The 19,017-nt window shown below is 39.2% G+C and overlaps 1 protein-coding gene across 2 annotated transcripts in view; it reads right to left on the minus strand.

Annotated features, from left to right (window-relative positions):
• Positions 1–19,017, minus strand: part of LOC118935398 (regulator of microtubule dynamics protein 2) — a 122,055-nt gene that overhangs the window by 93,885 nt on the left and 9,153 nt on the right. For both annotated transcript variants that reach the window (XM_057497280.1, XM_036931629.2), the window contains exon 2: positions 2,051–2,512. In XM_057497280.1, the coding sequence (XP_057353263.1) occupies positions 2,051–2,496 (446 nt within the window). In that variant the 5' untranslated portion in view covers positions 2,497–2,512. The remainder of the gene's footprint in view (positions 1–2,050; positions 2,513–19,017) is intronic.

The raw sequence follows: 19,017 nt of genomic DNA on the forward strand, positions 1-19,017 counted from the left end.
AATACACTTTACAAAGACCTTGTTTTAAGAAATTATTTATTTATTTAAAGGTTTGTTTCTAGGTATTTATTTAGAAAGATGTGTTAAACCTTTCTGTATCTTATTCCTCTTTCTCTAAAAAAAAAAAACCACATTAAGTTTGTATTTGTTTGCTAGTTTTATTTCTCTGAAGTATGACTAAACAGATAAAGTTTCTTTCCTTCTACTTTATTAAGTGTCACTCACTGTAATCTACTCCAAGTCACTACAGTTGTTTTTGGCAGGGGAGTATAGCAATGTTTTTTTTTAACTATTATATTTTATTGAAGTATAGTTAATATACAATATTATACTGGTTTCAAGTATACAACATAGTGATTTGGCAGTTAGCTACATTATTAAGTGCTCACCCCAATGTGTAGTTACTACCTGTCAACATAGAATTATACTAAAAAATTATTATGTTCTCTCTGCTGTACTTTCATCCTGTGGCTAATTTATATCATGACTGAGATCTTGCTCTTCTTTACCCTCTTCACCTATTTCACCCACCCACCCCCATGGTAACCACCAGTCCCTTCTCTGTGTCTACAAGTCTATTTCTGTTTTATTCATTTATTACATTTTGTTTTTGTTTTGTTTTTAGATTCCACATGTAAGTGAAGTCATAATTTTTGTCTTTCTCTGTCTGGCTTATTTTGCTTAGTCCATCTGTGCTGTTGCAAATAGCAAGATTTCTTTCCTTTTTATGGCTGAATAATATTCCATTGTGTATATGTGTCATATCACCTTTACCCATTCACCTATTGGTGAGCACTTTGGTTGCTTCCATATCTTGGATATTGTAAATAATGTGGAAATGCATAATGAAAGCACTTAAAAAACAGCAACAAGCATAGGGGTGCAGATATCTTTTCAAATCAGAGATTTTGTTTTCTTCAGGTATATACCTAGAAGTGGAATTACTGGGTCATATGATATTTCTATTTCTAGTATTTTAAGGAACCTCCATTCTGCTTTCCACAGTGGCTGCACCAATTGACATTCCCACCAACACTGCAGAAGGGTTTTCTTTTCTCCACATCATCACCAATACTTGTTATTTCTTATCATTTGGAGAGTAGTGATTCTGACTAGTCATTAGGGTTTATTACATCTATTCTAGTATTCTATTGCTAACAAAGATACCCAGGATCAAGCAAGAGGAGGGAATGTCTTGACATCAAAGTTTTGATATGTCTAATTTTTCCTGTTAGCCCTCTGTGATTGTTACTCATAAATTCCACAAACCCTTCTTGAATCCACATAAACAATTTATGCCAATAACATTACTTGAAGTTAATTAAATCCTACAATTTATCTTCTTTTTATTTGTTTTCAATTTATCAAAGGTTGCTTCTTTTTCTAGAATTTCTTGAACAAGTCTATTTTGCTCCTCAAAAACACTAGCTAGGCATAATTTCTTCATTAATAAATCATTTGTTTTTTTCTTCTACAAGAATATTATTTATGTATTTGGTTTTAGAATTCAATGAATTACCCCAGGCAAGGATGATGCTGAATCACTTATACATTCTCAAATTTTTCTATGTCTGCACTGTCCAATCAAGTAGCCACTAGTCCCATGTGGCTATTTAAACTTAAATTAATTACAATTAAATAAAATTAAAATTCAGTTTCTCAGTTGCACTAGTTACATTTCAAGTGCTTAATGTGGTGGCTAATGGCTACCATATTGAGCAACATAGACCATTTCCATCATTGTAGAAAGGTCTGTTGGACAGCACTTATTGGACAATTCTTATATAATACGTGACACGGGCCACACATAAGAAAATAGGTTACACATTTTGGCAAACAAGTACTGGCTTGCTTAATACTTGCATGATGTCACCTAGTACTAACTCTTACATACCACTACTGAATTATAATGTAAGATCAAATAATCACTCCTTTTATGTCTTGTTAGTAGCAGAATATATGACTAGAAATGCATAATGAAAGCACTTAAAAGACAGCAACAAGGCAATAAATAATCAATCCAACATGGCAAAATCTTAAAGAAACTTACCCTCCTTCACTTTCTGCTTCTTCTGAACTATTACTCGTTGCTGAATTTTGAGCCGTGGCAAGCCTTCTCTTTCTAGCTCGGTGCTGAGGACTTATCTTATGGACAGTTACCTTTCCTCCAAGTTCGCCTTGGATATATTCCTCCAGCTTTGGGATGGCTTCTTTAAGAACTCCAATCTCCTTTTTGAGTTCTTCCATATTTGTCAGTAATTCATTTAACTTCTCCAATATCTGAAGTTGCCTTCCTTGAAAAATGGCTGCTGCTCCTTGGCCATGTTCATCTTGCAAAGTCATTGAACCAAATGTATTACCCAGAGAAAGAAACTTAGGTAAATTCATTGCTGTCCTTGGTTTGCGAACCTTGTGGTACCACAGAAGCAGCAAGCTGATTCCAGTAGTTCCCACCATGATGCCAAGGATCAGCTCTTTGTTGGTGGAATGAGGCATTTCTTGTTTTTTGTTACTAAAATTAAAAGCATAGATATCAATGAATGTTGTTCTTGTGTTTGCCCAAGACAAAAATTTCAGAGCTTTCTCAATCAACAAGACTATTTTTACATTACCAAAACAAACAAAAAAATCCTGATGAATGATAAACTAAAATACATCCTGAGTAATAATTACCTCTATAATGTATGTGGTCCAATGGAAATTTCTGCTTTAAGGATATCACTGAAGTCCAGTGTAAAGTATCAGCTTTAATTCAAAACTTGTATTCTACACTGATCTGAAATTTATGCTTTACCATGTATTTGAAAGGATGTAATAGAGGTAAAAGAATCATCATTAATTTCCAAAAAAAAATACTTTTTGCAAATTCAAATTATGCTTAGCTGTGTCTGGAACTTTTATTTGTATAAAACTAAATAGTGTGCTGATTTATGTATCTTACCTAATCTTTAAGGAAGGCCAAGAAGCTGTTCCTTAGCACCTAGTTCATATTTGTACTTAAATTTAAAGTGACAACATTTTAAAAGCTCAGGGATTTGGGATATAAAATACATTAGAGAGCTTTGGCAGATTTGTAACCCACCCTATCTCTGTTTTAGTCAACACAGAAAGCAGAGATGCTAACATATGTGCTGGCTTTATCTCCTTTCATCTTCAGACCCAGAATTTCTCTGCTCCTTACGTTTCTATTTCTCTCAGAGATCTGAATGTTTTTATTTTCTTTCAAATTTTGCCTTTTCAAAAAATAACAAAAGAATCATTCCTTTGTTTCCTTTAGCTTTCTAAACTTTCACCATTTTGTATCTAAGGCCCAAGCTTTGGACCACCTAATTCCACAAACTCAGGAACTTTGATTCAAGGTATCATGCTCTTTCTTTAGTATATCCTATTTTCACTAAGTAGTTTTATTGCTTATTCTGATCTTCAAATCAGAAGATCATTGAAGGAAACCAATAATATAAAGCCCCTTTCCTTTGAGACTTTAAAATGGCAATGAGTAATATGATAAACTTTTGTAATTAGAGTAAAATATTGTAAGGCTTTTTATAGACTTTGAAGTTTCCCAAATTATTTTCCCATTAATTTTCTCCTATTTTGTAAACAGGAAAACATATATATTAAATTTGGTTTGAAACTTGGGGGAAATGTTACAAATAATGGTAAACTTTCAGTTACAGGAAATTAAATTTGCTAATATTTTGTTATTTTTTTCCTTACGCTTTCTCAGAAAGCAGATTATTATGGCACTGCCACCTATTATCCCCAAGAAAAAGGAAACAAATGAAGTAAGTCTGTGATCTTTACAGTTGGAGGCAATTTCTGGACTGTGGCACAGGGAGGGGAAGATCAAATAGAGCTGGGAGTCTCACTTAGTGGGACAGAGATCAGTGTTGAGGGAAACTGCAGCACCTAGGCTGTGCAGTGTAGCACTGAAGATGAGGAAGGTGTGCAGAGAAAGCACTCCAGAAATATGCATAGGGGTCTCCTTGAATCTTTAATTGAATACCAGTCTTCACATGCATGGTATGAAACTCCATCAGGCCAGAAAGAGAATAGTTTCAAGAAAAGAATAATTACCAGGGAGCTATAAGCTGAGCTATGTCTAAAGCTGCACAGAGCTGGGGAATATTCAAGTTCCCATCAGCCAGAATGGAGAGCATTTATGAAATACTTGGGGCTTACAGTAGAGATCTCAGAAGGACAATGCCTTGGTAATGGGGCTAAATTAGTCCTAGAGTTAAAGCTATTTAGACTTGGCCTAAAATAAGCCTTCAAAGAATCAAATTGATTCACAATTAATTTAACTGTCTTCAAGAGAAGGTCCAATGCTCTTCAAAGGAGTATAAAAAAAAAATTCAGAACTCAACAACATAAAATTAAAAATTGCTAGATAAGAAATGAAACAGGAAGATGACAGATTACATAATTAACAGACAAGGATGTTAAAATACTATCACAAATATGTTCACTATTTAAAAAGTTAAAGGATTGAGGGAAGATGGCGGCGTGAGTAGAGCAGCGGAAATCTCCTCCCAAAACAACATATATCTATGAAAATATAACAAAGAGAGGGCGGAGCCAACATGGCGGCGTGAGTAGGACAGTGGGAATCTCCTCCCAAAAACATATATACCTTTGAAAATACAACAAACACAACTAGCCCTAAAAGAGAGACCAGAAGACACAGGACAGTGGCCAGACTGCAGCTACACCAGCAAGAATCCAGCGCCTGGTGAAAGGGGTAAGATACAAGCCCCGGCCCGGCGGGACCCGAGCGCCCCTCCCCCCAGCTCCCGGCGGGAGAACAATAGGCAGAGCGGGAGGGAGACGGAGCCCAGGACTGCCGAGCACCCAGCCCCAGCCATCCGGGCCAGAGCGCAGACACAGTAATGCCCAGGGGGCCCTGGATACTGGGGGAACAAGGAGTAAGACCTCTGAGCGGGTGCTGAAGCTGATGCCCCTGTGACAAAGAAAAGCGGGGGCTTTTTGAAAGTCTTAAAGGGACAGGGACTTAACAGCTTGACGGAAACAACCCAGGTCACAGTACAGCAGCTGGAAATTACAGGGAAAACCGGGTGCACTAACCCCCTGGGCAACAGCTCTGAGACCCCTCACGGAGGCAAACAGTCAAGCAGCCCCCCCATCCATCACCCCACCGGGCGCTGCGAAAGCAGAGAAGCAGCCTGAGACAAATTCCGCCCACAGAAAGGGAAATTTCTCCCTCCCGGCCAGGCAAGACACAAAGACCCACTCTACACGCAATTACCCAACACAAGCCACTAGGGGTCGCAGTTGCCCCAGTAAAGAAAGGCCAGTAGTAAGTGAAAATTTTGGCCCTCCCAGCTGACAGTCAATAGCACCTGTCAACATGAAAAGGCAAAAAAATATGATCCAGACAAGACTAACCCAGACATCTTCAGCATCTGCTACATCTTCCCCTGAGAAGGAATCTGGGGAGATAGATTTAGCCAGTCTACCTGAAAAAGAATTCAAAACAAAAGTCATAACCATGCTGATGGACTTGCAGAGAAATATGCAAGAACTAAGGAAGGAGAATTCAGAAATAAAACAAGCTCTGGAAGGACTTCAAACCAGAATGGACGAGATGCAAGAGACCATTAATGGACTAGAAAACAGAGAACAGGAACGCAGAGAAGCTGATGCAGAGAGAGATGAAAGGATCTCCAGGAATGAAAGAATTTTAAGAGAGCTGAGTGATCAATATAAAAGGAATAATATAAGAATCATAGGCATTCCAGAAGAAGTAGAGAGAGAAAAGGGGATAGAAAATGTCTTTGAAGAAATAATTGCTGAAAATTTCCCCAAACTAGGGGAAGAAATGGCCTCTCAGACCACAGAGGTACACAGAACTCCCATGACAAGGGATCCAAGGAGGGCAACACCAAGACACATAATAATTAAAATGGCAAAGATCAAAGACAAGGACAAAGTATTACAAGCAGCCAGAGAGAAAAAAAAGGTTACCTACAAAGGAAAACCCATCAGGCTATCATCAGACTTCTCAACAGAAACCCTACAAGCCAGAAGAGAATGGCATGATATACTTAATGCAATGAAACAGAAGGGCCTCGAACCAAGACTACTGTATCCAGCACGAATATCATTTAAATATGAAGGAGGGATTAAACAATTCCCAGACAAGCAAAAGTTGAGGGAATTTGCCTCCCACAAACCACCTCTACAGGGCATCCTACAGGGACTGCTCTAGATGGGAGCACTCCTCAAAAGAGCACAAAACAAAACACCCAACATATGAAGAAGGGAGGAGGAGGAATAAGAAGGGAGAGAAATAAAGAATCATCAGATTGTGTTTATAATAGCTCAACAAGCGAGTTAAGTTAGACAGTAAGACAGTAAAGAAGCTAACCCTAAACCTTTGGTAACCACAAACTTAAAGCCTGCAATGGCAATAAATTCATACCTTTCAATAATCACCCTAAATGTAAATGGACTGAATGCACCAATCAAAAGACACAGAGTAATAGAATGGATAAAAAAGCAAGATCCATCCATATGCTGCTTACAAGAGACTCACCTCAAACCCAAAGACGCGCACAGACTTAAAGTCAAGGGATGGAAAAAGATATTTCAAGCAAACAACAGAGAGAAGAAAGCAGGTGTTGCAATTCTGGTATCAGACAAAACAGACTTCAAAATAAAGAAAGTAACAAAAGACAAAGAAGGACATTACATAATGATAAAGGGCTCAGTCCATCAAGAGGATATAACCATTATAAATATATATGCACCCAATACAGGAGCACCAACATACCTGACACAAATATTAACAGAACTAAAGGAGGAAATAGAATGCAATGCATTCATTCTAGGAGACTTCAACACACCACTCACTCCAAAGGACAGATCCACCAGACAGAAAATAAGTAAGGACACAGAGGCACTGAACAACACACTAGAACAGATGGACCTAATAGACATCTACAGAACTCTACATCCAAAAGCAACAGGATACACGTTCTTCTCAAGTGCACATGGAACATTCTCCAGAATAGACCACATACTAGGACACAAAAAGAGCCTCAGTAAATTCCAAAAGATTGAAATCCTACCAACCAACTTTTCAGACCACAAAGGCATTAAACTAGAAATAAACTGTTCAAAGAAAGCAAAAAGGCTCACAAACACATGGAGGCTAAACAACACGCTCCTAAATAATCAATGGATCAATGACCAAATCAAAATGGAGATCCAGCAATATATGGAAACAAATGACAACAACAACACTAAGCCCCAACTTCTGTGGGACGCAGCAAAAGCAGTCTTAAGAGGAAAGTATATAGCACTCCAAGCATATTTAAAAAAGGAAGAGCAATCCCAAATGAACGGTCTAATGTCACAACTATCAAAATTGGAAAAAGAAGAACAAATGAGGCCTAAGGTCAGCAGAAGGAGGGACATAATAAAGATCAGAGAAGAAATAAATACAATTGAGAAGAATAAAACAATAGCAAAAATCAATGAAACCAAGAGCTGGTCGAAAAAATAAACAAAATAGATAAGCCTCTAGCCAGACTTATTAAGAGGAAAAGAGAGTCAACACAAATCAACAGTATCAGAAATGAGAAAGGAAAAATCACAACAGATCCCGCAGAAATACAAAGAATTATTAGAGACTACTATGAAAACCTATATGCTAACAAGCTGGGAAACCTAGGAGAAATGGACAACTTCCTAGAAAAATACAACCTTCCAAGACTGACCCAAAAAGAAACAGAAAATCTAAACAGACCAATTACCAGCAACGAAATTGAAGCAGTAATCAAAAAACTACCAAAGAACAAAACCCCCGGGCCAGATGGATTTACCTCGGAATTTTATCAGACATACAGGGAAGACATAATACCCATTCTCCTTAAAGTTTTCCAAGAAATAGAAGAGGAGGGGATACTCCCAAACTCATTCTATGAAGCTAACATCACCCTAATACCAAAACCAGGCAAGGACACCACCAAAAAAGAAAACTACAGACCAATATCCCTGATGAACGTAGACGCAAAAATACTCAACAAAATTTTAGCAAACCGAATTCAAAAATGCATCAAAACCATCGTACACCATGACCAAGTGGGATTCATCCCAGGGATGCAAGGATGGTACAACATTCGAAAGTCCATCAATATCATCCACCACATCAACAAAAAGAAAGACAAAAACCACATGATCATCTCCATAGATGCTGAAAAAGCATTTGACAAAGTTCAACATCCATTCATGATAAAAACTCTCAGCAAAATGGGAATAGAGGGCAAGTACCTCAACATAATAAAGGCCATCTATGAAAAACCCACAGCCAACATTATATTGAATAGCGAGAAGCTGAAACCATTTCCGCTGAGATCGGGAACTAGACAGGGATGCCCACTCTCCCCACTGTTATTTAACATTGTACTAGACGTCCTAGCCATCGCAATCAGACAAAACAAAAAAATACAAGGAATCCAGATTGGCAAAGAAGAAGTCAAACTGTCACTATTTGCAGATGACATGATACTGTACATAAAAAACCCTAAAGACTCCACCCCAGAACTACTAGAACTGATATCGGAATACAGCAAAGTTGCAGGATACAAAATCAACACACAGAAATCTGTGGCTTTCCTATATACCAACAATGAACCAACAGAAAGAGAAATCAGGAAAACAACTCCATTCACAATTGCATCAAAAAAAATAAAATACCTAGGAATAAACCTAACCAAAGAAGTGAAAGACTTATATTCGGAAAACTACAAGTCACTCTTAAAAGAAATTAAAGGGGACACTAACAGATGGAAACGCATCCCATGCTCATGGCTAGGAAGAATTAATATCGTCAAAATGGCCATCCTGCCCAAAGCAATATACAGTTTTGATGCAATCCCTATGAAACTACCAGCAACATTCTTCAATGAACTGGAACAAATAATTCAAAAATTCATATGGAACCACCAAAGACCCCGAATAGCCAAAGCAATCCTGAGAAAGAAGAATAAAGTAGGGGGGATCTCACTCCCCAACTTAAAGCTGTATTATAAAGCCATAGTAATCAAGACAATTTGGTACTGGCACAAGAACAGAGCCACAGACCAATGGAAAAGACTAGACAATCCAGACATTAACTCAGACATATATGGTCAATTAATATTTGATAAAGGAGCCATGGACATACAATGGCGAAATGACAGTCTCTTCAACAGATGGTGCTGGCAAAACTGGACAGCTACATGTAGGAGAATGAAACTGGACCATCGTCTAACCCCATATACAAAAGTAAACTCAAAATGGATCAAAGACCTGAATGTAAGTCATGAAACCATTAAACTCTTGGAAGAAAACATAGGCACAAACCTTTTAGACATAAACATGAGTGACCTCTTCTTGAACATATCTCCCCGGGCAAGGAAAACAACAGCAAAAATGAACAAGTGGGACTATATTAAGCTGAAAAGCTTCTGTACAGCAAAAGACACCATCAATAGAACAAAAAGGAACCCTACAGTATGGGAGAATATCTTTGAAAATGACACATCCGATAAAGGCTTGACGTCCAGAATATATAAAGAGCTCACACGCCTCAACAAACAAAAAACAAATAACCCAATTAAAAAATGGGCAAAGGAACTGAACAGACGGTTCTCCAAAAAAGAAATACAGATGGCCAACAGACACATGAAAAGATGCTCCACATCGCTAATTATCAGAGAAATGCAAATTAAAACTACAATGAGGTATCACCTCACACCAGTAAGGATGACTGCCATCCAAAAGACAAACAACAACAAATGTTGGCGAGTCTGTGGAGAAAGGGGAACCCTCCTACACTGCTGGTGGGAATGTAAACTTGTTCAACCATTGTGGAAAGCAGTATGGAGGTACATCAAAATGCTCAAAACAGACTTACCATTTGACCCAGGAATTGCACTCCTAGGAATTTACCCTAAGAATGCAGCAATCAAGTATGAGAAAGATCAGTGCACCCCTATGTTTATCGCAGCACTATTTACAATAGCCAAGAATTGGAAGCAACCTAAATGTCCATCGATAGATGAATGGATAAAGAAGATGTGGTACATATACACAATGGAATACTACTCAGCCATAAGAAAAGGGCAAATCCAACCATTTGCAGCAACATGGATGGAGCTGGAGGGTATTTTGCTCAGTGAAACAAGCCAAGCAGAGAAAGAGAAATACCAAATGATTTCACTCATCTGTGGAATATAAGAACAAAGGAAAAACTGAAGGAACAAAACAGCACCAGAATCACAGAACTCAACAATGGACTAACAGGTACCAAAGGGAAAGGGACTGGGGAGGATGGGTGGGTAGGGAGGGATAAGGGGGGGAGAAGTAGGGGGGTATTAAGATTAGCATCCATAGCGGGGTGGGAGAAAGGGGAGGGCTGTACAACACAGAGAAGACAAGTAGTGATTCTACAACAGGTTGCTATGCTGATGGACAGTGACTGTAAAGGAGTATATAGGGGGGACCTGGTATAGGGGAGAGCCTAGTAAACAAAGTATTCGTCATGTAAGTGTAGATTAATGATTAGAAAAAAAAATGCAGTTCCTATGTGGTGACCTCTAATGAGTTCTACACAATGATATAAAGGACATATAAAAGTGTAGGCAAAGGGTCTGTTTGTGTTTATACAGAGGATCAAAGCCTAATTTGGCTACCCCGAAAATGAACTAAGATACGATATGAAAGAGAACTTCCAACATCAGCACTCTCAGGAAGACTCATGCCAGAAGATGATCATCAAAAAACCCCAACAAAGATCCATGCACTGCTACAGCTGTAGATGCACTCATCCCACCAGCTCCTGGACTTGCCATGGGAATGAAGGAGATATCTAAGCTGGCCTGTGCATACAGTAAAACAACAAATTTGACTGGATCTATACTGTTGGAACTCAACCAAGAATTAGGAGAAGTGCAAATTGTAGCGCTCCAAAATCTTACAACTACAGACTATTTACTGTTAAAAGAACATATGGGATGTGAACAGTGCCCAGGAATGGGTTGTTTTAATTTGTCTGATTTTTCTCAAACTATTCAAATTCAGTTAGATAATAACCATCATATCATTGATAAGTTTTCACAAATGCCTAGGGTGCCTAACTGGTTTTCTTGGTTTCACTGGAGATGGCTGGTAATTAGAGGTATGCTTTGGTTATGTAACTATACTCCTATTATGTTAATGTGTGTGCGCAATTTAAGTAGTAGCTTAAAATCTATACATGCTGAAGTTACTCTACAAGAAGATATGTCAAAGAAATAATCAATCTTCCCATGTTTTCTCCCGCCTGCTACTTCTATAGCTTTTCTTCTTCCTTCCTAATTACAACGAATTCTTAAATAGAATTCGTGCCTCATATCAAATTTACCGAGTATCATAACTCCTCCAAGTGGTAAAGATACCTCAAGACAAATGCTGGGCATAGAAGCCACAGGGCATAAATATGCAAAGAAATAAAAAGCTAACCATTTCAAACAATAAGGCTTCTCTCTCACTTACCAACTTAACATTTCCCTGTATGGCCCCGGAAGATGACTGGTTAGCCAGAGACGGGTAAGATTCCTCAAGGGAGGAACAACCTAAGACAGGCACAGTCGCAGGGGGGTCATCAGGTGAGAAATTGGGGATCAACAGAGGTGAGGCTTAGAACCTCACCCTCCCTGTTCTGAGAGAAATCTTCTGCATATGTGGATGTTTTATTGCCCTGGTCTAGCTTGGATTAACACATAGTCTACAGGCACACACCTGATCATCTACATTTGCTCTGTTACAACACTAAACTATGTTTTCTACCTTTATCTCGTATCTACCTACCACTTCAGCATTTTATTAAAAATAATAAAGAGAGAAATGTGGTATCCACATATAAATCAAGTATAAAAATCAAATGTGTATTCATATTTGAACTGACTGTTTATAGTTCATAATGCATGAGCAAAACCGAAGGTTTCTGTGATGACTGCCCTTGTACTGTTCACCATGTAACTTATTCACTATGTAAGAATTTGTTCTCCATGTAAGAACTTGTTCGTTATGCTTCAGAAGATTGGAGACTGACGAAAATTAGGCTTGGGGTGGATTAATGATTGTGCATTGAGCATTGACTCCCCTATACAGAATTTTATTGTTGTTAACAACCATTTGATCAATAAATATGAGAGATGCCCTAACAACAACAACCAAAAAAAAGTACACACTTCCAATTGTAAAATAAATAAGTAACCGGGATGTAATGTATAGCATAAGGAATATAGTCAAAATATTGTAATAACTTGGTATGGTGATAGCTGGTACCTAGAATTATCATGTATATAAATGTTGAATAAAAAAAAAAAAAAAAAAAAATATAACAAAGACAACCCTTCCTACAATAAAGACCAGAGGACACAGGACAATATCCAGACCACATCCGCACCTGAGAGAACCCAGCGCCTCGCGAAGGGGGTAAGATACAAGCCCCGGCCCGGCGGGAGCCCAGCGCCCATCCGCCCAACTACCAGCGGGAGAAGAATAGGCAGAGCGGGAGGGAGACGGAGCCCAGGACTGCCGAACACACAGCCCCAGCCATCCGGGACAGAGTGCAGGGCGCTCGATACTAGGAAAACAGGGCAGCAAGAACAGTGAGCGGGCACCGGAGGCTGGGTGCCGGAGGACATAAGAAAAGCGCGCGACCATTTTTTTGTTTTGTTTTGTTTTTGTTTTTTGCTTTTTTGCTGTTTTGTTTTGGCGAGCGCTTTTTGGAAGTCTTAAAGGGATAGGGACCCCAATACTAGGGAAACAGGGCAGCAAGACCGGTGAGCAGAGGCCTGAGGCTGGCACCGGAGAATAAAGAAAAACGAGCGACCACCTTTTTTTTTTTAACTAAAAAAAATTTTTTTTTTTTTAATTTAAAAATTTTTTTCTTTTTTCTTTTTGGTGGTCGTTGTTTTGTTTTGGCAGGTGCTTTTTGGAAGCCTTAAAGGGGCAGGGCGGGTCACTTAATCCAGAGGTAGGGAATCCGGGATCTCTGGGCACCCTAACCCCTGGGCTGCAGGGAGCAGGGAGGCCCCTTACGGAGATAAATAGCCTCCCAGCCGCTCCAGCTCCAACGCGACTCCACCATTTTGGAGCAGCTGCCCGAGCCAGGCCACGCCCACAGCAACAGCGGAGATTAACTCCATAGCAGCCGGGCAGGAAGCAGAAGCCCTGTCTGCGCGCAGCTGCGCAGCACAAGCCACTAGAGGTCGCTGTTCTCCCAGGAGAGGAGGGCCACAAACCAACAAGAAAGGAAGTCCTTCCAGCCGTCACTCGTCCCAGCTCTGCAAACTATTCCTATCACCATGAAAAGGCAAAGCTACAGGCAGACAAAGATCACAGAGACAACACCAGAGAAGGAGACAGACCTAACCAGTCTTCCTGAAAAAGAATTCAAAATAAGAATCATAAACATGCTGACAGAGATGCAGAGAAATACGGAAGAGAAATGGGATGAAGTCCGGAGGGAGATCACAGATGCCAGAAAGGAGATTACAGAAAAAAAACAAACTCTGGAAGGATTTATAAGCAGAATGGATAGGATGCAAGAGGCCATTGATGGAATTGAAATCAGAGAACAGGAACGCATAGAAGCTGACATAGAGAGAGAGACAAAAGGATCTCCAGGAATGAAACAATATTAAGAGAACTGTGTGACCAATCCAAAAGGAACAATATCCATATTATAGGGGTCCCAGAAGAAGAAGAGAGAGGAAAAGAGATGGAAAGTGTCTTAGAAGAAATAATTGCTGAAAACTTCCCCAAACTGGGGGAGGAAATAATCGAACAGACCACGGAAATACACAGAACCCCCAACAGAAAGGATCCAAGAAGGACACCACCAAGACACATAATAATTAAAATGGCAAAGATCAAGGACAAGGAAAGAGTGTTAAACGCAGCTAGAGAGAAAAAGGTCACCTATAAAGGGAAACCCATCAGGCTAACATCAGATTTCTCAACAGAAACCCTACAGGCCAGAAGAGAATGGCATGATATATTTAATACAATGAAACAGAAGGGCCTTGAACCAAGGATACTGTATCCAGCACGACTATCATTCAAATATGACGGTGGGATTAAACAATTCCCAGACAAACAAAAGCTGAGGGAATTTGCTTTCCACAAACCACCTCTACAGAACATCTTACAGGGACTGCTCTAGATGGGAGCGCTCCTAGAAAGAGCACAGCACAAAACACCCAACATATGAAGAATCGAGGAGGAGGAACAAGAAGGGAGAGAAGAAAAGAATCTCCAGAAAGTGTATATAACAGCTCAATAAGCGAGCTAAGTTAGGCAGTAAGATACTAAAGAGGCTAACCTTGAACCTTTGGTAACCACGAATTTAAAGCCTGCAATGGCAATAAGTACATATCTTTCAATAGTCACCCTAAATGTTAATGGGTTGAATGCACCAATCAAAAGACACAGAGTAACAGAATGGATAAAAAAGCAAGACCCATCTATATGCTGCTTACAAGAAACTCACCTCAAATCCAAAGACATGTACAGACTAAAAGTCAAGGGATGGAAAAACATATTTCAAGCAAACAACAGTGAGAAGAAAGCAGGGGTTGCAGTACTAATATCAGACAAAATAGACTTCAAAACAAAGAAAGTAACAAGAGATAAAGAAGGACATTACATAATGATAAAGGGCTCAGTCCAACAAGAGGATATAACCATTCTAAATATATATGGACCCAACACAGGAGCACCAGCATATGTGAAACAAATACTAACAGAACTAAAGGGGGATATAGACTGCAATGCATTCATTCTAGGAGACTTCAACACACCACTCACCCCAAAGGATAGATCCACTGGGCAGAAAATAAGTAAGGACACGGAAGCACTGAACAACACAATAGAGCAGATGGACCTAATAGACATCTATAGAACTCTACATCCAAAAGCAGCAGGATATACATTCTTCTTAAGTGCACATGGAACATTCTCCAGAATAGACCACATACTAGGCCACAAAAAGAGCCTCAGAAATTCCAAAAGATTGAAATCCTACCAACCAACTTTTCAGACCACAAAGGCATAAAACTAGAAATAAACTGTACAAAGAAAGCAAAGAGGCTCACAAACACATGGAGACTTAACAACATGCTCCTAAATAATCAATGGATCAATGACCAAATCAAAAAGGAGATCCAGCAATATATGGAAACAAATGACAACAACAACACTAAGCCCCAACTTCTGTGGGACACAGCAAAAGCAGTCTTAAGAGGAAAGTATATAGCAATCCAAGCATATTTAAAAAAGGAAGAGCAATCCCAAATGAATGGTATAATGTCACAATTATCGAAATTGGAAAAAGAAGAACAGATGAGGCCTAAGGTCAGCAGAAGGAGGGACATAATAAAGATCAGAGAAGAAATAAATACAATTGAGAAGAATAAAACAATAGCAAAAATCAATGAAACCAAGAGCTGGTTCTTCAAGAAAATAAACAAAATAGATAAGCCTCTAGCCAGACTTATTAAGAAGAAAAGAGAGTCAACACAAATCAACAGTATCAGAAACGAGAAAGGAAAAATCACGACGTACCCCAAGGAAATGCAAAGAATTATTGGAGAATACTATGAAAACCTATATGCTAACAAGCTGGGAAACCTAGGAGAAATGGACAACTTCCTAGAAAAATACAACCTTCCAAGATTGACCCAGAAAGAAACAGAAAATCTAAACAGACCAATTACCAGCAACGAAATTGAAGCAGTAATCAAAAAACTACCAAAGAACAAAACCCCCGGGCCAGATGGATTTACCTCGGAATTTTATCAGACATACAGGGAAGACATAATACCCACTCTCCTTAAAGTTTTCCAAAAAATAGAGGAGGAGGGGATACTCCCAAACTCATTCTATGAAGCTAACATCACCCTAATACCAAAACCAGGCAAAGACCCCACCAAAAAAGAAAACTACAGACCAATATCGCCGATGAACGTAGATGCAAAAATACTCAACAAAATATTAGCAAACCGAATTCAAAAATACATCAAAAGGATCATACACCATGACCAAGTGGGATTCATCCCAGGGAAGCAAGGATGGTACAACATTCGAAAGTCCATCAACATCATCCACCACATCAACAAAAAGAAAGACAAAAACCACATGATCATCTCCATAGATGCTGAAAAAGCATTTGACAAAGTTCAACATCCATTCATGTTAAAAACTCTCAGCAAAATGGGAATAGAGGGCAAGTACCTCAACATAATAAAGGCCATCTATGATAAACCCACAGCCAACATTATATTGAACAGCGAGAAGCTGAAAGCATTTCCTCTGAGATCGGGAACTAGACAGGGATGCCCACTCTCTCCACTGTTATTTAACATAGTACTGGAGGTCCTAGCCATGGCAATCAGACAAAATAAAGAAATACAAGGAATCCAGATTGGCAAAGAAGAAGTTAAACTGTCACTATTTGCAGATGACATGATACTGTACATAAAAAACCCTAAAGACTCCACCCCAAAACTACTAGAACTGATATCGGAATACAGCAAAGTTGCAGGATACAAAATCAACACACAGAAATCTGTGGCTTTCCTATATACCAACAATGAACCAACAGAAAGAGAAATCAGGAAAACAACTCCATTCACAATTGCATCAAAAAAAATAAAATACCTAGGAATAAACCTAACCAAAGAAGTGAAAGACTTATACTCTGAAAACTACAAGTCACTCTTAAGAGAAATTAAAGGGGACACTAACAGATGGAAACTCATCCCATGCTCGTGGCTAGGAAGAATTAATATCGTTAAAATGGCCATCCTGCCCAAAGCAATATACAGATTTGATGCAATCCCTATGAAACTACCAGCAACATTCTTCAATGAACTGGAACAAATAATTCAAAAATTCATATGGAAACACCAAAGACCCCGAATAGCGAAAGCAATCCTGAGAAAGAAGAATAAAGTAGGGGGGATCTCACTCCCCAACTTCAAGCTCTACTATAAAGCCATAGTAATCAAGACAATTTGGTACTGGCACAAGAGCAGAGCCACAGACCAATGGAACAGACTAGAGAATCCAGACATTAACCCAGACATATATGGTCAATTAATATTTGATAAAGGAGCCATGGACATACAATGGCGAAATGACAGTCTCTTCAACAGGTGGTGCTGGCAAAACTGGACAGCTACATGTAGGAGAATGAAACTGGACCATTGTCTAACCCCATATACAAAAGTAAACTCAAAATGGATCAAAGACCTGAATGTAAGCCATGAAACCATTAAACTCTTGGAAGAAAACATAGGCACAAACCTCTTAGACATAAACATGAGTGACCTCTTCTTGAACATATCTCCCTGGGCAAGGAAAACAACAGCAAAAATGAGTAAGTGGGACTACATTAAGCTGAAAAGCTTCTGTACAGCAAAAGACACCATCAATAGAACAAGAAGGATCCCTACAGTATGGGAGAATATATTTGAAAATGACACATCCGATAAAGGCTTGACATCCAGAATATATAAGGAGCTCACACGCCTCAACAAACAAAAAACAAATAACCCAATTAAAAAATGGGCAGAGGAACTGAACAGACAGTTCTCCAAAACAGAAATACAGATGGCCAACAGACACATGAAAAGATGCTCCACATCGCTAATTATCAGAGAAATGCAAATCAAAACTACAATGAGGTATCACCTCACACCAGTAAGGATGGCTGCCATCCAAAAGACAAACAACAACAAATGTTGGCGAGTCTGTGGAGAAAGGGGAACCCTCCTACACTGCTGGTGGGAATGTAAACTTGTTCAACCATTGTGGAAAGCAGTATGGAGGTACATCAAAATGCTCAAAACAGACTTACCATTTGACCCAGGAATTGCACTCCTAGGAATTTACCCTAAGAATGCAGCAATCAAGTATGAGAAAGATCAGTGCACCCCTATGTTTATCGCAGCACTATTTACAATAGCCAAGAATTGGAAGCAACCTAAATGTCCATCGATAGATGAATGGATAAAGAAGATGTGGTACATATACACAATGGAATACTACTCAGCCATAAGAAAAGGGCAAATCCAACCATTTGCAGCAACATGGATGGAGCTGGAGGGTATTTTGCTCAGTGAAACAAGCCAAGCGGAGAAAGAGAAATACCAAATGATTTCACTCATCTGTGGAATATAAGAACAAAGGAAAAACTGAAGGAACAAAACAGCACCAGAATCACAGAACTCAACAATGGACTAACAGGTACCAAAGGGAAAGGGACTGGGGAGGATGGGTGGGTAGGGAGGGATATGGGGGGGGAGAAGTAGGGGGGTATTAAGATTAACATGCATGGGGGGGTAGGAGAAAAGGGAGGGCTGTACAACACAGAGAAGGCAAGTAGTGATTCTACAACATTTTGCTATGCTGATGGACAGTGACTGTAAAGGGGTTTATAGGGGGGACCTGGTATAGGGGAGAGCCTAGTAAACATAATATTCGTCATGTAAGTGTAGATTAGTGATACCAAAAACAAAGCAAAAAAAAAAAAAAAAAGGGCAGTTCCTGTGTGGTAACCTCCAACGAGTTCTACACAAGGGTATAAAGGGCATATAAAAGTGTAGGCAAAGGGTCTGTTTGTGTTTATACAGAAGATCAAAGCCTAATTGGGCTACCCCGAAAATGAACTAAGATACGATATGAAAAAGAACTTCCAACATCTGCACTCTCTGGAAGACTCATGCCAGAAGATGATCATCAAAAAACCCCAACAAAGATCCACGCACTGCTACAGCTGTAGATGCACTCATCCCACCAGTTCCTGGACTTGCCATGGGAATGAGGAAGGAGATATCTAAGCTGGCCTGTGCATACAGTAAAACAACAAATTTGACTGGATCTATACTGTTGGAACTCAACCAAGAATTTGGAGAAGTGCAAATTGTAGCGCTCCAAACTCTTACAACTACAGACTAT

This window comes from Manis pentadactyla, chromosome 2 (assembly GCF_030020395.1).
Source record: "Manis pentadactyla isolate mManPen7 chromosome 2, mManPen7.hap1, whole genome shotgun sequence".
Classification (NCBI taxonomy): domain Eukaryota; kingdom Metazoa; phylum Chordata; class Mammalia; order Pholidota; family Manidae; genus Manis; species Manis pentadactyla.